Below are 23,419 nucleotides of genomic sequence, written 5' to 3' on the forward strand. Positions count from 1 at the left end.
TGTGGGGTGTGTCAGGAGCCTTACAGGGGCTCAGGCAGCCATCTGCCACCCCACTCCAGCCAGCCTGAGCCTAATTCTCAGTCCAGCCCGGCCCAGCAGGCCTGCTGTCTCATCCCTTCAAAGGGGGTTCCTGCAGAGGGGGGGTGAATGGGGGGTGGATACAAAGGCAGGGAGGGGATGGGGAGCACCACCTTGGGGCCCTCTGACCCGGTCCCTGGTCCACTGGGGCAGACGGCCCAGACAGACAGCACCATGTCTACTCCTCGCCGCCGCCTCTTTTTTTTGTTGTTGTTGTCAGCCAAGGAGACCCCCAAGGGGTGACGGAGGGACAAGGGAGGGAGGGGAGTGGGGGTGGGGGAGACACAGAAAGACAGGAGGGTGCTTTGGCAAATGAGCACAATGAGACTGACACTGACCACCCTGACCTCCACCCCCTTTTCCCTTTCCTCCTCTGTTTATCGTTGAGTACAAATCTCTGGATGGACAGACTGCTCCCTCACCTCCGCCCCCCCACAGCTTTTATTTTTTTCTCCTTTGTCAGCAGCTCCAGCTGGTGGAGCTCCCATCCTGTGTGTGGCTGAGAATGCCCCTACTGGCCAAACAGCAGCTAACGTTCGAACCCGTGGCACGCAGCTCTGCTTTGATGTGGTGTGGATGTGTAGCTGTGTGTCACCCCCCCCCCCCCCCCCCCTGCTGAAACAGCTGCACTCCTTCAGGCAGGCAAGACGATCTGAAATGTTTGATGAGACGGAGCATCAGAAAAACGGGGTGGGGGGCTTGCCTCCTCCTCCTTCTGTGGGAACTAGGCAGTTGTGGTGAGCTTTTGGATGGTACGGTTGTAGTACTGGGTGGTGAGTGACTCCAGGGGGCTCCAGCGGTGTGCGTGCAGCTCGATGACCTCCATGAGCAGAGAGCGGGTCAGCTGGGACTCGGCCGGACACAGCATCTTGTCTCTGACGGCTGCTAGGAGCTCCGTCATCATCTCAGGAAGCTGCTCCTCCAGGAGACGTCCCGCCGCCTGCAACTACAGAAAAACAACAAATAAAATAAATAAAGAGACAGTTAATTATGTGTGTTTTTTACAAGGAGCAAGAGACAAAGTCTGGCACCTTGTTATTGTGAATCCTCTCAGACAGCACAGATTCACACACCCTCTGGACATGGAGATGTGTTTTTAACATCTAGGAACTGTTTGTAATTCAGAGCTCAGACTACCTTTGCTCTTGCTGTGCTGATACCCCAAGGCCTTCCTTCCTCTCTGCTGCTGAAGCATAAATCCAGTTTATTTCCATTTGTTGCTCCCTGAGAATGTGCTTCTACAGGTGATAAGGGTTTGCTTTAAGTGAGTAAATTCAGTACGTTCCAACACTCATTTCTTTACTCTGAGAAAAAAAATAAACATTTAGAAATAGGAATTTTTAAATGTGCCTTTTCTATTTAAAAAAACAGAGGTGTAGTAACAAAATACATTTACTTTATTACAGTGCTTAAGTCATGTTTTAAGAGGATCTGTAATTTTACCAAGTATTTTTTTAAATTGTAACTTTTATTATTTTGTTACATTCAAAACATAAAAATAATTCTTTTACTACTTTACTTTAAAATTTAATACCTCATTAAATGCTACAAATTTAAACAAGACTGGAACTCATCATGAAAAGAGTCGATTACACACTCTAAAAAATTAAGTGTTGAATCTACTTAATCAAGTTATTTAAACTGGTTCCACTAAACGGACTCGAGTTAATTGATTTACATTTACTCATCTCTGTTTAGTGGAACCAGTTGATATAACTTGGTTAAGTAAATTCAACGCCTCATTTTTTAATGTGTAAAAGTACTTTTACTTTCTGGATAATTGTGAGCAGTTTTATGACTTTTACTTAAGTACTTTTCTTATCTGTGAAATTCATTTTTACCAGTCATTTTCTGTTAAGGAATTTTAACTTTTATTTAGTTATTTTTTTCCAAGTACTTTATACACCTCTGTTAAAAAACTATTTTGTGCAAAACCACTTGCTTTCATTTATCTTTACCAAACAGCGAGACACATAGAACTGCAACAAAAAACAAAAAACAGTCAAGCTGAAATAAACAAGATATAAAACCTTACTTGTTTTCCTCATAACCTAAAGAACAGCTTTGTGTTTGATGGTTATAATCCTAAAGGCAGGTGTGGTAAAATAAAACAAGCTTGTTTTAATTACTTCTTTAAAGAACACTTCAGATGTTTTAAACTAGGATTTTGCGGATAATTTATGAACAATAAATATTTTACCTGTTGTAGATAACTCTTATATTGGCCTCAGTTTGAGGAAATAAACTGAACTCGACCAGACTGAAGAGCTAACTGCTACTCCAGGCAGGCTCAAAAACAAAAGCATCTCAAAGTAACTCCAATCTTTCCTAATTTTTACTGGCTCATGCAAACACTTCTAAATTTCCTGTGACATGCATATCCTTAAAGAACAAAAAGTCAATAAAAACATCTTTATAAATAGGACACTTGATGTAATACTTATGATTTTACTTATTTTGTCACATAACTGGCATATATTTTTCACTTAGCTCAGCCAAAGTGAAACAGGAAGTGACATCAAAGGGAAGCTCTTTAAAAAGGAAACAGTTTTTTTTGTTTAATGAAACAAGATTATTTGAACTCTGACTTTTCTTCATCTCTCCCTGACAGTTACTCAAAATAATCTAAAGAAACATCAAATTCTTCTCCGTCTGTGTTGTCAGCTGTTGTAGCAACACTTTGCTCACATTCAGATAATTCCTCTTTGACATCACTTCCTGTTACTTCACATGCAAACATTTCAACAACTGCTCATTTCAGCATTGTGATTTTTTTTGCAATGTTATCAGTGTCATCTGTCCAAAAATACATTCATATCCATTACAAAAATCTGATGTCACAGTAACTTTAATTTCACATTACATGGTTATTTTAGCAAACATACTATAATACTCCTGCAAGAAGTGCTGTAGGCTGTATCATAAGTGCTACAGCAAGCTGCAGATGTTGCCATTTTCTCAACAATGAAAGAATAGAATTCTATTTAGTAATATGAAATTGATGACATGGACTTTTTTATTTTTAGATTTAAGTTCTTTTAAGATAGCAGATTACTAATTTGTTAGTGTATTTATACCTTTATTTTTGACTTTATTTTTTAACCACAATGTTTTTTTTAAGATTTTTGTGTGCACGTGTCTCTGTATGGACTGACGGGACTTTTGGAGGACATTTTTGCAAAGTCAGGGCAGTGCTCAAAGGGCTGCTTGAGGGTCAAGACCTTTAAGTTGCATGTGTATGTTTGTGTGTGGTCTGTACCTCCATGGAGCAACAAAGGACCGCGTCCTCCTTGACATCTGTTGACTCGAGCAGCTACGAGAAAAAAAAATACAACAACACTTGATGACTATACTAGGAGAGCAAGAGGCCACATAAACTAAACTAAAACCTGAAAAATCTAAATGCAGCAACATGTAACTGCACAAATAAGGAAAGCCAAGTGAGTAAACAACCTAAAAAAAAAAAAAAGGCCAGAGGATACACAGTATAAATATACTATGAGTATATTTGGATTTAGGCCAAATGGGAAATGTTTGAGATCATTAATCATCAACAAGAGAGGAGAAATAAGTCCTAATCACAGAAGTAAACAGTTTTTTTTTCTTTTTGCATTAACATTTTAAATCTTAAAGACAACAGAGCATCCTTTCAGGCTGACAAACACATTACACATCAAGGTTTGCTTTATGTGAGCTACACACAAACACACACACTGTAAACACACTCTGGAGCTAAAGTCAAACAGCAGAGCTGGTAAAAGCACCATTTTTTAGACATGAAAACGCATTCTGTCTTCTGCAGAGCGAAAGAAGCCCACTTTTGAGAAAAGAACTGAAAAACANCCCCCACCCCCAATTGCTGGCCCCAAACCTATACAACTGGCAATTCAAAACAATACAGAAAAGGGTGATGAGAGATTAAAATATGAACATTAATCATCAAACTGCACCAAAACTGTACTTTTTCAAAATCTAACGCTACTTTACTCCAAATGAACCTGTCAACAAATAGCTGCTGAATAGAGAGGAAAAACCTGCTGCTTAGAAGAATTTTATGTAAAAAATAAGCAAAAGCATCAAGCACAACATCATAAAATGCATTAAAATAAACATAAGTCTATTGAGTGATTCATTTAGATAATTATACAATCAAATGATAAATATTCTGAATTAAATCACAACTTTCAAGTCTCAGTTCACTTTCACCACTGTCCAAAAAGCTCAAAACAAAAATCAAATTCTAAAACCTCCTTATTTATTTTTTTATCTAAATTTCAAACTGATAAAACCGAGCCCGCAAAGGCATCAAGAAAGAAACATCAAGTTTAAAAAGAAAATCACAAATAAATGCTCTAAAATACATTTGGATAACAATATTTGTACTATACTTGGTGACTGTATGCTGTCTATGCAAGTTGATTCCAAAAGGCTCAAAATAGTGATGAAGGAATTAAAAACAATTAAGTTTTGCATTAAGTGTTTTTATGCTGTATTTTGTCTACATATTGTTTAACAAATGAGCCAAAGTGTAATTTACTGAGACAGCAAAAGAGTAGATTTAGAGTAAACAGACTGCATATACACACAGGAAGTTTAATACAACTATCTGATTGGATGATCTGGATTCAGACTGAGTGGGCCTCTTATTTCCACACCGTAAGCTCGGTGGTATTTCACCTCTCGTCCAGTCTCACAGACGTCAGCCCCTCAGTATGCTGAGACAGGCGTGGTGACAAAGTGGCTGCTTGATGAAGGAAATCGAGTCTCGGCATTTCCAGAGAAAGAAAACTATCTGAGGAGCTGAATTAGCTCATAATGAGTTCCTCTGGGAGCTGAGGATGAAGTTTTGTTCAATGCTTTTAAAATGGACCGATCTATGTGTCATCATCGACTTTCCTGCTCGCTCAAGTGGCCTTTTTGGTTCTGACGTTGCCTCACGGCAAACATCTACCGCCTCGGCTACTTTTTGTTTTTGTAGGGAAGAGACGCCTGCAGAAAAATGAGCTTCTATGAATATGGAGAACGCCACGTCCATACGATCAATCTGAGTCTTTTAAATGTTCAACTATTGTTTTATTTATTGATTATTCAATGCATTTACTTTATTACATGTTGCTGAAAACTGTTATATAGTTAGTATTGAACAAGACTAGTCTTTCCAGCTGTTGCATAGCAACAACAGGTGTCACTTCAGGATTAGCTCCACTTACATTATTTATTATCTCATTATTTCCGTTGCATTAGCTCCCATCACTAACAAAATAAAACAACAAACAGAGAAACATCTATAACGAGTGTATTTATCAGGACCTTTGCAGAATGATTCAGAAATCAGGGCAGCACCTAAATAAGCTGTGATGTCACTGCTCGCTGCAGAGGATGGACGTGCTTTGTGTGCACAAACCAATAACCTGGGAGGCATTTAACTCAACGAAATAGGAAACACGTAAGAACTTGAGTTAACTGCAAGCTGCCCTTTTACTATCCAGGACTTCAAGGCTGATGTTTGATAACACACAATACTATATAAAAAAGATGAAATCATTCAAATTCATTTATTTGATTTTATTGCAAAAAAGTCACACTGATGTGTCCACATTTATGTTTACTCAACTATAGCTTAAATAAATAAGACAATTAAATTGATTCTGATATTTTTATTACTACTGCATCATTATGATTGCCGAGTTTCTTGTTAAAAATAAGCTTTAATTCTTTAAAATTTTATAAAATAAAATAGGTTAGGCTGATGGATATTCTTTTAAACACACCCACTCGTGATCCTCAAAAGGAACTGATTTAAGTAGTGAATTAATTAATTAGTGAATCAAATATTCTTCAATCAACTCTTTCAGTTTTTCAGAACGGTTTGCTGATGTTCAATCAGTTAAATCCATTTTATCATTAAAACTAATCAGTTTTTGCAAATTTGAAAAAAAAAAAAAAACCCATTTGAAATAAATCTTCCTCTGTGATCACAGCATGTTAAATCCCCAGAAAAATAATGTTTTGAGATTTTTTTGTTTTCTTTCATTAGTAATAAATAAACAAGCATTTTGCTCTGTAATCAGTACAACCTTTCAAACCATTTAAATGGGTAAAAATTCCACCAAAGCAACAGAAAGCTGATGAAATACGCAACAACATGCTTTTGCTTTACTAATTTCTATCAATTTGAAACAACAAAAAAGTGGTACCTCTTTAAAAAAAAACAGCTGAATATTTCTGGAACAGCCTTAATTCGGCAAAAATATTCAAAGTACCTGTAACTGATTTTCAGTCAGTTTGAATACAACAAGTGTTTATCTGTGGTGATGAAACAGTTGTCACAGTGTTTCAATAGCTTCCAGTTTTTAGTCCACTCAATCAGGTAAAGACCAGGTGCAGCAAAAATAACCCAGGTAAGGTTTAATCCAGATTAGGGTTGAGCAAAATTGTATTGTGTGCAATTAATCGTCAGAAAAAACTTTGATTATTTTTTGGCACTTGACGATTAATACGATTAATGCCGTCAGTCCACTTGGTGCTCCTCCTCTTCAAATATGATGAACATTTAAAAACAAAGTTCTGTAATTTATTAATCATAACTCCGGTTTTACTTGGTTTATCAACACAATTGAGAAATTGATGTAGCTCCTGAATTCTGTACTTTTGACACAATTTGGAACAGTGTTTTAAGGAGAGCATTTCTTTCCCACTAGAGTGATTTAAAATGGTCATGTGACAAGGATATGAGGGCGTCCAGAGGCCACAGGGGATTAATTGTCATATTAATCTTTACCAGCTAAATACGACAATTACCGTATTTTTCGGACTATAAGCCGCAACTTTTTTCCTGAACTTTGAACCATGCGGCTTATAGTCCAGTGCGGCTTATACGTGGATTTTTTCTACAGCCACCAGGGGGCTCTTATGCTCCATTTGCTTCAACCATTCCCTTCAAAAAAAGAAAGGAAAAAAAAAGAAAAAAGCGATCACTTCCAGAGCAGACTGTTGTACCAGGAAGCAGCGATTTAAAGATAGTCAGTGGCCAAAAACTCATAAAAGGGGATAAAACAGACATTTTTCACGGTGGAATCTGACTGATAAAAACTTTGGAGCTTAATCCAGGACAAGTTTGTGGATAAACGTCGAGTGAAGAGCCGCAGACTTTTTTCCCGCATTGCACTCTCCGGGGAAGGAATCCCATGCAGTGACGTATGCTGGAGCGGGAGGGCTTTCCCAGCAGCTAGGCTCTGGGTTTCCCGGGGGAACTATGAAAGGTCAGTGCGAAAACAAACGCCGAACAACCACGTGACGGCGCGTCGACCGGTCGACAGCTGAACGACTAGCTTAGCCAGAGGTGTAGCGCCATTTTGTTTTAGCTAGTAGCAGACACGACACGACGGATCTTCGACAGACACGATATTGGACAGTATGCGGGCCCAAATCACGGATTCGGTGAAAGCAGCCTTCAAGAAAACAAACTCAATTCRTGCTGTTATTCCTGGAGGTACAACAAAGTTTTTGCAACCCCTGGACATCAGTGTGAATCGTGCATTTAAAGCAGCACTCAGGGGTGAATGGGAGGCTTGGATGACTGACGGGGATGCGAAGAGCGTCATTTCCTGATGTCTGCCAGTGGATCCTAACAGTGTGGAGCAGAGTGAATGAGTCCACCATCACCAATGGGTTCGAAAGGCTGGACTGCTACGTGAAGAGGACACCACAGCTTCAGAGCCAGCATTACCCCGGGAGGACAGCGACACAGAAAGCAACACTGAACTGATACCACTGTGTGACGCAGCTTTTCTCAGCTTGTTTAACTCCGACACTGAAGAGGAGGACTTCGATGGTTTCAGTGCACCGGAGGACGATGAATGAGACGTTTTGTTGGACCAGAAACTGTTAAAGAAAACTACCAAAATAAGGTCAGTTAAATGAACCGTATTCCTCCAAACTTTGATTCCTAAAGGTTTGCTTTTTATGTTTTGATGTTGAATTCACTTTTTTGATGACAATTTTGGGTGTACTGTTATTTTTTTATGTTGGGGGTGTGGCTTATAGTCCGGTGCGGCTAATATGTTAATGTTCGCTGGTTTTTTTTTTTAAATGGCAGGTGCGGCTTATAGTCTGAAAAATATGGTAATCGTGATTAATTTTTGGGCTAATATCGCCCAACCTTAATCCAGATTACTGCAGTACAAACTCAGTCTTTAAGTCCACCAGAGAACTTCAGAGATGTTCGTTGGAGTTTATTTTCATGGCAAACACAGCTAAAAATGATACAAATGATTATTTTCACTGTGGAACAAGAACAGGACTGGGTTGTGTGAGACTGCTCTGAAATCAGAAAACTGTGAGTGAAGAAATGAATCAATGATTAGAGCTGATTACATTTCTCTTTCTATAAATACAGCTGTCATTTACATGCACACATGCCATGTATGTAAGATTTTCTGTCTCACGAGTGTTGACTTTAAAGTACCAGTGAGTGTTTCCTGCAAATACAAAAAGTGGAAGAACACCTCAATATTTAAGACATCTGGCACAGTACATATATCTGGCGTGTATTTTTTTAACTTGATGCGGTCAGAGTAAAACAGAAAGTGACGACAAAGAGGAACTTTTGCAAAGGGGATCTCCCTGAGCTCAGTCTTCAAACTCTTTGTCTCTCTGATAGTGACTGAAAAATAATCTCTTCTTTACTGTCTGTGTTGTTAGCTCATGTAGCAATGCTCTGTTTGCATGCAGGTGTTCCTCTTTGTAATCACTTCCTGTTTCTGCGCATGCAAACATCTCAACAACTCTTTCAGCCGCATGGTTTATTTTGTTTGCGATACACTATTAATATTATGCAATGAAAAATGTGATATCATGGCCACTTTAAAGCTACTTTTATGGAAATGATTATTAAAAAAACCAGTAACGTACTTCTAAACAGATCCTAAACCTTTTTTTCTTTTTGCTGTGTTTGTTTTTATTTTTTGCAAGAAAATATCAAAACAAATGTCTAAGCTGGTTTAAAGAGACACAAAATTGTAATTTTTGTTTAGGTTGGTAATGACTAGTGGTCTGAAAAGGTGCAAGAGCGGCTTTAAAATCCGGAGTCATCACAGACTTTCTTCATTTTGAGCAATGAAACGGGGGATTTTTTCTGTCGAAACTCAGCCGTGACGTAACCCTGTTCTGCCGGCTACAACTACAGAGACGGCTTCTACAAAGTAAACCACACAAAAACACACATGTATGCAGTTGATTGTCTGTTGTAAACACGCACGTTGTTTGCAGCTGAATCCCGACAGCCACGTAACGCTGAAAGATGAGAGGAAGGATTAAAGTTCTGGAAATCAGATTACCAACAAGCAGCGAGGCTTCCAGAACAATATTTGAAATATTTTGATGTGCCTGAAGGATTTCTGAAGAAGATCCCGTATGTCGCTGGAGACTATGAGAAGTGACGGTGTGCATTTCTGTCTGGTTGTGGCACACCTTCCTGCACACTGTGGAGTTTTTTTTTAACAAGCTGAGATAATGCCTTGGGCATACCCTCAGACAGGGTGTGGAAGGCAGTCGCTGTGTGCCATTGTTGTTAATGAGACGCCGGGTGTTCAGTGTCAGACTGGCAGAGGTGTGAACAAGGGTGGTAAAACTGACTAATATGTGCCTCAACACCTGTCAATTATTTCTTCTTTTCACACAAATGACACAAAAACTGTTCTTCACTCAAGAGATTTTGATCTTATCTAACTTTTTTTCTCAACCTGTCGCACCGAGTAAACTTCTTCTGCACTAACTGTCAGCCTGACCACAGTCTCCCGCATTTCCTCCTTTCCACTCGCTCGCTTCCCCTTTCAATTTCCCAGCTCTCGTTAACCGGTTCTGTACTGTGGTGAGTCTGCTGCGGCTACCCGGAATGGTCTCCACAGTGACCAGGGAGCGTGTGCAATAGAGGATGACCGGCTAACGAGAACTGCACCCAGGGTCACACATTTTCCTAGAACCGACGGTGGCCTGACTGCACCTCGTTGTGGTGTCTGCAGTCTAGACTGCATGTGGTCAAAAACAGGAAACCAGATTGCAAAGACAAGATACACAAACTGCTGAATGCTTTTCATCTCACTGAAACAAGCTTACTAATAAAAGCTGCGTGTCAGGACACAGACCTCTCGTAAACATGTGTAGATGGGACACACCAGGACCCTGAACGGGTCACCGGAGCTGCTCCTCATGGTACCAAACACCTCGCACAGAAAGGTGATGAAACCCAACCACTGCTCCACGTCGGACTGCTGGAGGGCCTCGCGGCGGGAAAAGTCCCTCTGTTTATGGTGGAGAAACACACAAAAACAGGGAAATATTTAGTTTAAAGTAAACAGAAAGCTTTCAGCACACACAGCTATGTAAATGTTATATAAACCGCCGGCAGGTACAGAAGGTGGATGTTTAAATGTTCAGAAATTTAAACCCAATCTTTCCTGACCAGACCATTGATCACCATTAACATCTTTGTGATCTCTCTGATGGGAGTTTTTGTAGGTGAGACACGTTTTAAAGTGCCTGTGACATGCCTATACTTCAAATACAATAAATCAAAGAAAGCATCTTTATACTTAAGAAAAATTGGCATAGTACACATGATTTTACCCATTTTGTCACATAACTGGCCTATTTTCTTTTAAATTTAGCTCAGCCAAAGTGAAACAGGAAGTGACATCAAAGGGGAACTCATTAATAAAATAAACTCGCCAGTCTTGGTTTATTAAAACAAAATTCTTTAAACTTTAACTCTTCTTCGTCTCTCTTTGATAGCGACTCAAAATAATTTAAAGAAACAGATTCTTCTCTACAGTCTGTGTTGTTAGCTTTTATAACAATGCTCTGTTTACATGCTGACATTCCCCTTTGACGTCACTTCCTGTTTCTTCACATGCAAATATCTCAACAACCGTTCATCTGAGTGACGTGAATTTTGTTTTGTAATATGTGATCAATGTTATCTTTCCAAAAATGCATTTATGTTTATTACAAAAATTTGATGTCACAGGCACTTTAACCTTACACTCTAAGGTTCTTCAAGCCAAAACAGTGCTGAAAACCCACATTAAATACTTTTCTTTTATGTGCCAGAAGCAGATCAGACTGGTTTAGTTTCAGAGCATGGTGCTGTGAATGTACAGGGGTTAATATGGTTTAATGCTTAATGCACTCTCATATAGCTGTTACTCAGCTGGTTAAACTGAAACTTTATTAACAGTCACTGTCGCTGCTTCGCCTAGTGTTTCTGAATGCACCAGAAAAACCTGAGCAACTTATGTTCTCACACATAAACTGTCTTATGAGTACAAATACAACAAAAAAAAAGCTCCATTTTATTGTGCTACGTAGACAAAAGGCTTTAATAGGTAAAACGGTGGCAATTTTTAAACAAACAAACCTTAATTACCTTCTTTTAGCTGGCAGAGCAGCAGTCAAAACTAATTGCCTCCATATTGAGATCCAGGGGTCTAATGGCAACATCACTAATGAAGGCCTTCATCAGCCTACTTGTGACATTTAAAAATGTTTTATAGCATAAAAGCCAAAATGTCAAAGGCAAGTAGGGGGTCTGTGCTGGCTGGGTAGTGAAGATTAAAGTGAGAAATAAAAGGGGAGAAGGAACCACACAGCTGGGATCAAGGGGAAATAAATGAAAAGTTGACAAGGGGGGTCAAAAAAGAGAAAAAAAAAAAGAATCAAGGCAGGATTATCAATTACTGAGTTTGGACTCAAAAACAGATTTGGATAAGAAAAATAAATGACAAGTGGTGAGGCAGGTTTTGTTTGCCTGTTCCTGGACTGTCTGGCACTTTGTCGCAGACAGAGCGAATGAGTTAGAGGGTGAAAGGAGGAGAACAGTGTGGAAACTGTACTGGGAGAAGAAGCAGGGCATTGGTCCGTGTAGTAATGGTAATGGGTGACAGGAGGTGATAAGACACAGAAACATGGGAACAGAGAGCTCATGAGGGCCGAGGAGGGGAGAGAGAGGCAGTGAAGTATGTAACGCCTCAGAGGATGTTTTCATTCAGGGTGCAAGACTGGAACATGCAGTAAAGTGAGGAGATGAAAGGTGAGGGGGAAGCAGGTCTTCTTGTCCTCAGGGAGTTCAGATTAGATACTTTGTCCGCTGACATTTACATCTCACAGTTAAGTGGCCTCCACCTGGAGGAGCTTTCTCTGGAAAAAAAGCTTAAATCATAAAGCTGAAAATAATTTTACTGTTTACTTTTAGATGATGTGAGTCTCTTAGATAATAGCGGACTTTATTTTTTATCCTTTGGTGCAGTTTGCACTGTGCTTTTTTGCAAGCGGACTGTAATTTATAAACAAAGCCACGCAGGTGATGGTCATTGCTCCCATTGTACAGAAATGACAGAGGCAGGACAGAGCATACACCCAGAAATAAAGATGGTGCTGTTAATACAACTGATTATTAAGAGTATCAAGAGCAGCTCGTTCAGTGGTGGTTTTGTGATGATATACTTATGTTGGGACAGCGTTGTCTAATGCGTGCTGCAACCTAAGGGAGATAAAATGCTCCGTGTTCTCTGACCCACAATGGTTCAATGTTTGTAGCGTAGTGTTAGCATTAGCAACACTGGAGGGCTAATGTTGCTTAGCTACGGTGACCCATGAAGTCCAAAAAGATGCGTGTTTCCTGTAGTTGGTTCGGTCCAAGGCCGGTCTGTATTCACACCAGAGTTCATTTAGATGCAGATCGAGACCAGCTCAAAAATGGGTCTTGGTTTAGTTGGTTGATCCACACCGAGGGTTCATGAGTGTATTCACACCTGCATAAAAGGTCCAGACCAATGGGGGAAACAAACCCTGGTCCGTTTAAAGCGGAAAAAATGCCAGGTGTGAATACACCTTTAAATTGTTTGGTCCTTTTATTTCAGAGATGACTGGATTGACAAAATGAATGGTTAATAAGACTTCAGAGGTGAAATGTAAAAAAAAGGCACACATTTAACAATTTTTTTTATGCAAGAAAACTGTCATTTTTTAAAAACCGTTAAAAAACAATGCTTTGAGATTCTTTATACTGAAACTACATAATTACAGGATTTTATTTTAACAAATAGTTGTTACTTTAAACTTAATTAACAGTTCTTTAGTCAGTTTCCTATTCAAGTAAAAGCAAAAACATTTTCAATGTTACTGTTATAATCAAAAACTGTGAAGAAAATATTAAAGTATCGTGCTTTTAAAATCTTCTTTTCACATTTTAATTATTCAGTTGGGGTCTATACAAAGTGGAACGGCAATGCTTTGGTCTAAATTCCTCCTTATTGTAGCTCTAGAAGCTCCTCTAGCTGCAACTCGTTTTGATGCTGTCTCTTTAAATGCAAATGAAGCACTTCACACCAGCCTCCTCCAAGTCTCACTCTCCACTCCACCCTGTTCAACCATTTTTGTCCTTTGACAATAGAGATATATCAGAGCTACCAGCAGTCAGAAACTTTTTATTTACAATTTAATTAAAATAAGTCAACAACAGAAGACTTTTCCGACCAGCTTTACAGGTTGGAGACAGAGTCTGACCCAGAGAGAGAGGAGAATGAAGGCAATGAACTTGCAGAACTGCAGATTCACAGAACTTCACAGGTAAACGGGAAGTTTATACCCTTGTTTAGATGTTCTGCAGAAAATATTGTGACGTAACAGTTCATCTCAAAAATCCAGGAAGAGAAATCTAAAAAGACGATGTTGCTCTTCTGTGTTGACCCATTCAACTTGTTTTAGAGTAATAATAAAGAAAACTGAATGGGTTGAAAAATACAACCCAAACAGAACACAAAGATATAAATGCAGCACCAGGGAGACTAAATTAAACCTTTTCTGTGCATCTAGAGACTCCAAGTACACAATAAAATGTATTTAGCAGCTAAAAAAGTGGATTTTCATGATATGTCCCCATTAGAATAAATCTGAAAGGACAACGTTCAGCTGAAGTGATTTTTTTACCTGCAGCATGTTGAGCAGCAGCGATCTGAACTTGGTTCCCTCCACCATGAACAGCGCCATCTTGTCACAGAGTTTTGCGGCCGTCGCGGCAAAGCTCCGGTCCGAAACGGCCTTGGAGTAGATGGTGCCGACCACCTGAGCCAGCGCCTCCTCGGACTGAGCCGAACACTGCGCCTCCTCCATGAATGAGGCCAGCTGTTGCTCCACGCCGCTGCTGTTGCTCCTCATGCTGTTGAGAAGGTCGACGAGCCGATCCATGTTCTGCGGTCCCGTCCGTGATTCCTTCACTTGTGCCTCCTCCTGAAGCGAAAGATAAGAAAAGAGACGAAGGTTTGACCATAAGTCTCATTTGTTAAAGAGGTCGGTTTTACGAGACGCCACAATGAAGTACAGAGCGAAATGCAGACGGAGGGTAGAAAGTGAAGTAGTGGAGGATCTAACCATGCTTTGTGTGGTTTATGACTGCTCCAATCAGTCTAACAAAGAAAAGAGGTGTTATCGAGTAACAAAGATTGTCACACACAAGGCTGAGAAATGTAGAAGGCTCACAGAAAAACCCTGTAAAAAGTAGATTTTAAAACAAGTCTGAGGCCAGGAGGAGTCTGCTACGTCTGCATTGACCATTTCCTCAGAGGTATACTAACTAGCTAACTTGTTTCTTGTAGTTTTGTTTATTCAGCATTAGGTTGATGTAAAATACTTGCAATACTCATTTACTTAGTAGCGATTATTGAATTACAGTCAGATATGGACTTTGTAGGTTGCTCTAGTGCTATGTGTCGTTAGGTGTTGCATGTTCATTGACGTAGCGCTACTGCTAGCATCTTAACATTTAAAACAATAAGAGCCCACTCACCCTGGTAAAGACCAAACAATAATTGTGGAGCTGTTTGGTTCCAAGGTTGTGGACCCACCCGCTGACAAAAAGGTTATACAACTCTAGACTTTTATAGGCTTAAATCAGCTGCTTGGTTTAGTCAGATGTCTGAAGATAGTTTATGATAACAACAGCCTTGCTTGGCAAATCTTTAAGTTCTGTTGAAAACGCATTCATCTTCATGAGATACTGGTCGTGTTGATAATATTTGTGAACTAATTGCTGGTATCTTTGTTATGAAACTGGATCTAAAGCCTACAACGATTTCCTCCATAGACACTTCACTTCCTACCCTCCATTTGAAATTGCACGTCTTCAAAACCACAACTGAAACACAGCTGTTAGCTTCAATATCCTAGACTGGCATCATTCAGTTCCTTATTATTAATCCCTGCCTTGTTGCCTGTTAGGGGAGTTGTGTGTTGTCAGATCAATCCCCTCTTGGTGGTATTGAGGTAGTTACAGAGAGAGGAAGCTAATGGCAACACCATAAATCGATGACTCATCACTTTAGCACAGGGTGGAAAACATAAAAACTATTAGGTTACAGTTGTGGTCAAAAGTTTACATACACTTGTAAAAAAACATAATGTTATGGCTGTCTTGAGTTTTCAATAAGTTCTACAACTCTTATTTTTCTGTGATAGAGTGATCGGAACACATACATGTTTGTCACAAAAAACAGTCATAAAATTTGGTTCTTTCATAAATTTATTATGGGTCTGCTGAAAATGTCACCAAATCTGCTGGGTCAAAAATATACATACAGCAACATTAGTATTTGGTTACATGTCCCTTGGCCATTTTCACGGCAACTAGGCGCTTTTGGTAGCCATCCACAAGCTCCTGGCAAGCTTCAGGTCGAATGTTTGACCACTCTTCTTGACAGAATTGGTGCAGTTCAGCTAAATGTGATGGTTTTCTTGCATGAACCTGTTTCTTTAGCACTGTCCACATGTTCTCAATGGGGTTTAAGTCAGGACTTTGGGAAGGCCATTCTAAAACCTTAATTCTAGCCTTGTTTAGCCATTCCTTTACCACTTTTGATGTGTGTTTTGGGTCATTGTCTTGTTGGAACACCCAACTGCGCCCAAGACCCAACCTTCGGGCTGATGGTTTTAAGTTTTCCTGCAGAATTTGGAGGTAATCCTCCTTCTTCATTATCCCATTTACTTTCTGCAAAGAACCAGTTCCACTGGCAGCAAAACATCCCCAGAGCATAATACTACCACCACCATGCTTGACAGTAGGCATGGTGTTCCTGGGATTAAAGGCCTCACCTTTTCTCCTCCAAACATATTGCTGGGTGTTGTGGCCAAACAGCTCAATTTTTGTTTCGTCTGACCAGAGAACTTTCCTCCAGAAGGTTTTATCTTTGTCCATGTGATCAGCAGCAAACTTCAGCCGAGTCTTAAGGTGCCTTTTCTGGAGCAAGGGCTTATTTCTTGCACGGCAGCCTCTCAGTCCATGGCGATGTAAAACACGCTTGACTGTGGAGACTGACACCTGTGTTCCATCAGCTTCCAAATCCTTGCAGACCTGCTTCTTGGTGATTCTTGGTTGACTCTTGACCATCCTGACCAATCTCCTCTCGGCAGCATGTGATAGCTTGCGTTTTCTTCCTGATCGTGGCAGTGACACAACTGTTCCATGCACTTTATACTTGCGTATAATTGTCTGCACAGTTGCTCTTGGGACCTGTAGCTGCTTTGAAATGGCTCCAAGTGACTTCCCTGACTTGTTCAAGTCAATAATTCGCTTTTTCAGATCCACACTGAGTTCCTTTGACTTTCCCATTGTAGCTTTTGTAGCTGACTCTAAACACTGGGTCAAATGAGCCCTATTTAAATGGGCTCATGAGAAGTCAACAGCTGTAGTCAATCAGAATCACTTACAAGAAGTGAAGAGGCCATGACATGAAGCTAATTTGATTGACACAACTCGCTACATCACCAAAATTGACAAATTTTGTTGCTGTATGTATATTTTTGACCCAGCAGATTTGGTGACATTTTCAGCAGACCCATAATAAATTTATGAAAGAACCAAATTTTATGACTGTTTTTTGTGACAAACATGTATGTGTTCCGATCACTCTATCACAGAAAAATAAGAGTTGTAGAACTTATTGAAAACTCAAGACAGCCATAACATTATGTTTTTTTACAAGTGTATGTAAACTTTTGACCACAACTGTACATGTTCTTCATCTTCTTAGTGAAAACGTGTACTCTATAGACTAATCAAGCCTGGCACTGAGAGACAAGTACATCTGCTTTTCTTTGTAGTAACATTTGTAAATACAATAAAAGTTATTTCTGAGCCACATTTAAATCAAAGCTGGCTGCCTTAATACTAACTGACAGGCAGTAAGCAGCTTTTACCTTATCTTTTAGTCTCCTCCTTAGCCTTTCCTTTGACGACTGCAGGAGGTTAATTTTTGGCTGCTCAGACTGGCCTTTGCTTCTACTTTGTGGTGGATTGGGAGGATCCTCATTAACCCTCAGATCTGGGCCAGCATTTGTACTGGGTGCGGAGTCAGTTTTGGGACTCTGATTGTTACATTCTGGTGTCGGCCTGATTCGCTCGTCACCCATGTTAACACTCTCAGTCTCTTTGTCTTTGGTTGTTCTTGGTGGCACGTCTTTATCACCCGTAGTGTTTGTTTGTCTGTGTCCCTGGCCTTTCTGATTGTGGTGCCAGCGCCGGTTCTGGCTGTATCCATGATGCGGGGGTCCTCCTTGGCGTGGCCCATGTCCTCCTTGGTTCAGGCGAGGTGGTCGAGCAGCATTACGGTTTTGGTTCTCTCCAAGTTCTGTTAAATGCAACTCTTGTTGGTTTGGAGACAATTGTTGGGTTTGATCCCTCTGGCGCTGTGGTGACTGTTGTGTCTGCTGAGGCTGGTTCTTCCCTCCTCCTCCTCCTCCTCCTCCTCCACCTTGAGGTCGCTGCTGCCTCCTGGAATAAGACAGGGTTTTAGTTAGCATTGTTGCACTGAAGCAGCAGCTTTCTTCTCCTCTCATTGCTGTTTAACAAAGATTAAAGTGACAGGTTGGCCACGATCTAAACTAAGCTAACAAACTACCATCCTCAATAAGTTTATCTCACTAAATCTCATTCTGCTTACATTTGGATGCACAGTATGTCTATGTTTTCCTGTTCTGCATTGCTGTGTGGTTTTGCTGTACTGTCTGTACGTCTGCCAACCCTTGGACATATGGCACAAAGGATTAGTCACCTTCACACTGAAGGGAACACCATTGTCTGCTTCAGCTTCTTAATGTGCACAAATTCAACTAGCAACAGTTATATCATTTATTATAGATCAAACTGACCTAATACAAAATTCATTTTGTGTTATAGACTGCAAGTAAATATAGGCTTGTTTAAAAGAAAATTAGTCACCAGGACAACAAATAAGGAGCACTGTTTTTTAGTATTTTACAAAAAAAACCAAACAGATAAACTGGTTTAACTGCAGAGACTGCAACTATCAGGTTTAACATGTGACTTTTATACAAGTCCTGTGTCATGTGGAAGTTAGTACAAAACAATTTATTTTACAAAAGTCTTTAAAGCATTGTAAGAGCTACTAAAATTCCTACTCCTTTATCTGCGGTATCAGACCATCAATTGTTAAAGCAGAAGCTCGTTACACAAGCAATGTGTGAAAAGGCCAGATGATGCAAACATGTTAACCACATGTTACAACTCAATGTCTTAATGATTAGCAACTACAGTACGTGCTTTTTAAAGCGTCTGCGATTTACAAAACTACCTGTTACAAAACAGGAGACGCCTTTGAGAAAGTAGAAACGTGTTTGCAGACAACCGCTTCCTATTTTTACAATGTGAGTAGAAATCACAAGTGAACGTAAAAAAGGAACTCAATGTTCGAAAGCAAAAAAATGTGGAAGAGATGAAAATACAGAGATTTTAATCTAAAAAACCTTTCTTTCCACTTTTCAGCCAAATGAAAATTGAAAATAATAGAATTGAGCATAAAACATTTAATATGTTTGACCTTGAATTTTAATGTCTATTGGAAATTAAATCTCAAATTCCAACTAAACAAACAAATAAACAAATAGAACAGCAAAAACATGAAACAAATGTGCTCAAATTTTCTGCAATTCATTAAAAAAACCAGACAAAGTCCATGTTAAACTGCATCACAATAAAATTACTTATTGAGGCTTATTTGTACAACATTTTTTGCTCCTAATAAGATCAAAATAAAAACAATGAGACATGAAAAAATTGCCTAACAAATTTTTAGGAAAAACATTTCTTATCCACTTTTACAACATTATTTTTTATAATTTTATACAGTGAAGGTTCAGGAAAGGTTGGTAGAGACCAACATATCCTAAATTCAGCCATAAATCCTAGCTTGAGGTTCAGTTGGGAAAAAGCACCAACAGACATTTTTAGTGTCACCATGACTAAAATATCACGAAACAGAAGCATTCTGTCAAAAACTCTGCAGAGTGACTGCTGCTGCAACTAATGTCTTTTCCCTGCCATGAGGGCATCCACAGCCATCTCCTCTTCCTCTTACGGTTTTTAAGAGTCTGACTCTAATAATAATTATAGTGTCAACATCATCTCTTCATTTCTATTCGTTAGACTGATGTTTCTGTCAGATATTTGTGACCAATACAATTTTGCAGTGGTAAGAAATCACACCCAACCTATTAATGCTGACAGCCCTACACAGTAACAAGATTTTATGATACTGAGCTCAAACAACATGTAGAAGTCCTTCTTGGTTTCTGAAAATGTCTGAAACAGCACTGGTGCTGGGCAGATAACACCAGCTGACTGAAATGTCTGATTTAGGCAAAATAAACACATTGGAACAATTTTCTGTCATATTTATTTTTTTCTTAAGTAAGCAAAGATTCTTGTGGCCACCTGGCTTTCCATTACGTTAATCTGTTTAAAGATAGTTAATGAGTGTGTTATTTACATAAACAGCTTGGGAAATTTTAACCTATTAAACACTAAACATACATCAGAATAATTAAATTCTATCTGAACAAAACTATTCTGTTTTAACAAGAATAAATTGCTGAATGTATCTATAGTCTCAAAGTTAAAAAATACTAACATTTACCCTCCTTATGTGCTCCATGAGACCAAAAACTACATTTTTTACCATGCTTTTATTATTAAAAGAGTTATTACTGTAAACAAAGACACATGTTGCTCATCAGAAAATGATTGCAATGATAAAAACAATTATTGTCATATTTGTCATGTGAAGTCACATCATTGAGAATAAAAAAAACCTACTGGATTAACTGCTGTATTACAGAAATCAAGAAATCTATCAAGCCTCCATTTGGCTGTTTGAGTGAAAATATTTCTTTTAACTAAGCTACAAATGGTCTAGGACTAAAAAAAGGAGAGATTTCTTTCTGATTAACTCACTAACCCTCTTTTACTTTTAGTCTAATGCTCACACAACTGAAGTCTCCTCCAGCCTCCTTTTCTTCTGCTGATGTGGAGGCAGGAGTTAGACAATAATAACATTTTCATCATATTTAATGACTATGAGCTCTGCAGGGGACTGAGTGTTGTCCATCACTCATATTACTGTTTGGGAGATGCCTGTATTTTAAAATAATGACAGAGCCGCTGATGAAATTTCATCTCACAACATCTTGTTACTTAGAAACAGAACTGACTCAGGCAGGAGTAACCGTCCAACTGAGAGGTGATGTTTTTTTTTTTTGGAGCTGGATAACTACAGGGTATTATTCAGGTCTATTTTAGGGTTTGATGTCACCTTAGTGGTTACTGCTTTTTAAAACCTCCCCACTTTGCATTTTCTGAGCTTTCTGAAGATTTGATTTAATATCCGAGCTGAATTTTTGATTCCTTGTTGAGAAGAATGAATCAAGCACAGCTGCTTACAGTTTTGTGAAAAGTCAAATGTATCCAGGCTCAATATTTATTTCTCAGGAGCTTGATTCTGTTGTCACTGACCTGGCCGAGACCTGTCGTTTCCCCTCCGGGCCAGAAGGCAGAAGTACGGTTAAATGGTCTCGGATGATCTGATCAAATGGTCTACAAGCAGGAAAGATGCCAAAATGCAGATGTTTGGAAGAATTGATAGAGAAATTTAGGACAGGTGAGACAGATGAAGGAATGTGGGACATTTTGTACGCAAACCAGAATTTTTGTAAATGAAAAAAAGGAGAAAACAAGAGAAAATATTGGGGGGGAGGGAAGCAAAGCAAACAGAAAAAAATAAAAACTACAGGTTGATAAAATCATACAAAACAACACATACAGAACTACAGAAAAATGAATGCTATAGTGACAAACAAAGTTGAAATTAATGGACAGATATGATCACGGGAGGGGGCAGGGTAAGAATGATCAATCAGGACATTTTCTGTGAACCAGTGTATAGTTCATGGGACTGCTGGTTGACCCAGACAAAAAAGAATCGATTGACCTGAGGGGAGCGAAGCCTGCAGGCCAGACAGTCAATACGATGGCTAAAGCTCTTCACAGGCCACAACACGCTGACTTAATGCATTGTTGGGAGAGACGAGTTTCAACTGCCTGACTGAGCATCTGCATCATTAAAACTTAAAAAAAATAATAATAATCTAAATCAGAGCCACACTAAACGGTGCGTGCATTCATGCATTCAGTAGTCGTATTGATCATTCCCAATGTTGTCTAACAATCATTGTCTGAAGACGTTTGCAGAAGAGTTGATGCAGACAGAGATTAATGAGCTGTAATGTGATCAGAATAAAGAAGTCGACCTCTTTTAAACTTGGATTCTTTGAAACGGTTACAAAACAACTTACCTTTTACAGATAGCACTTTGAACAGAGTTTGTCAGAAATGGAGTTTATTTCTAACCAGACTGACAAGCTAACAGCTAAGTGAACTGTTGCCAACTTTAAACAACTCTAAACTTCAAAATGTCATCATTGTTTATTTAAATGGTAGTTTATGAACCTTTTATACCAGGAGGCTTCAGCATGCAGAGTACATCGAGTATCAGGCTGATTCAGTAGTGTTCTCGCTGAAAGTGTGCACTTCTGACCGAAACACATTATTTTATACATCTGTTTATCAATTTGCAACATGTTAGGTTCATGGTAATGTGTGTTAAAATATATAACCTTCCTCCATAATTGAAGACCACTGTTATATATCACTGAAATGTTTTGCCTTATTCAGTTTTCTGTCAGAAATATTATGCTGAATCTAACTGCGGGCATTATTTGCACTCATCATTATCATTATTACTCACATAAATTAATGTCAATAACAATTTAGTTCAAAACCATTTTTTGTGTGAACAGCTACAAAACAAACAAACAAAAAGTTAAGATTGGAATTGTTCAAAGGAAAAAAAAGCTGTTTAATTTTAGTACTTTAGTAATTCTGTTTTTTTCCAAACTGAGTTCATTCATAGAGACATCTACAACAGGTAAGACATTGACTGTTCATAACCTTTACACAGAACCTCACTCAAAAAAACTGAATGGACGGACACTTTAAATATAAAGCAGATGCTGTTGAACAGCTGACAAAATGTAAAACATACCAAACATTAGCTGTGTTTAAATAGCTCAGCCAGTCTTTCCTGATATCACACATTTTGTAAAAGAACAACAGCTATACTACTATAGTGATGATTTAAAAGTACAAGTTAGAGGTGTGCGACTGTGATGATGGGGACTCTAAATAATGTTTAATAAAATACATGTAACAGCTGTGACTGTCCTACAATCAAACAACCAATGCGTGGCTGGTTTTGATGTTCCGGAAAGAGGCCGTGGTTGTTCTACTAGGATGATGAATGAATAATAATGAGCAAACTTACATCCTGAAAGAAGCTACAAGCCAGACATTAATCATCACCCTCAGAACTTTCACAACAAAACGAAGCCAAGAGCAGGGTGCAGAAATGTCTGTCTCCAGGCAACTGTACGGACAACTTGTTGAGTGTTTGCAAAGGTCCAGCTAAACGTGGGGTGGGGGGGGTGGGGATCACACACGTGAAACGAAGGAGTCCAGGCTTTTTTGGCTCGAGGACGTTCATTCAGTCCAACTATGACTAAGATTTATGACAAGAGTCCGGCGCCTGTGCAGCTTCATACAGACTTGAAAGAATGCTCTTCTTTGTGTTTGAGTGAAGCTGTGCATTTATTGTTCGAGAATTTAAGCGACTTATCGTCTTACCAGAGTTCACAAAGACAAACACATTATTTCTATCATTTCTTCTCCCAGTTAACACTTCGCTGCAAACAATCATTTTTCAACCAAACAGCCAGCAGACCGGTGCCTAACGTATCATTTCTGTTGTGACTAAAATATAGCTGAAAACAAAGAGCATTTTTTTTGTAAAAAAAAAGTCTAAGATTTCTCCCAATAACCACTGAAGACTAAAAAGGTGTGAAGGAGAAAATGTGCTTCTTCCCTGTCCTCCTGTTCTAAAGC

General features: G+C 39.1%; 1 protein-coding gene across 2 annotated transcripts in view; it reads right to left on the minus strand.

Moving 5' to 3' along the window:
* Positions 1–676: 676 nt before the first annotated feature.
* ctif (CBP80/20-dependent translation initiation factor) overlaps positions 677–23,419 on the minus strand; it is a 62,289-nt gene continuing 39,546 nt past the window's right edge. The window contains exons 9-13 of one of the 2 annotated variants that reach the window (XM_014009329.1): positions 17,326–17,899; positions 14,065–14,364; positions 10,224–10,379; positions 3,338–3,391; positions 677–1,024 (exon numbers count right to left, since the gene is read on the minus strand). In XM_014009329.1, coding sequence (XP_013864783.1) covers positions 803–1,024; positions 3,338–3,391; positions 10,224–10,379; positions 14,065–14,364; positions 17,326–17,899 — 1,306 coding nt within the window. In that variant the 3' untranslated portion in view covers positions 677–802. The other variant, XM_014009330.1, reaches the window with a different exon arrangement.

This window comes from Austrofundulus limnaeus, unplaced genomic scaffold, assembly GCF_001266775.1.
Source record: "Austrofundulus limnaeus strain Quisiro unplaced genomic scaffold, Austrofundulus_limnaeus-1.0 Scaffold57, whole genome shotgun sequence".
Taxonomy (NCBI): domain Eukaryota; kingdom Metazoa; phylum Chordata; class Actinopteri; order Cyprinodontiformes; family Rivulidae; genus Austrofundulus; species Austrofundulus limnaeus.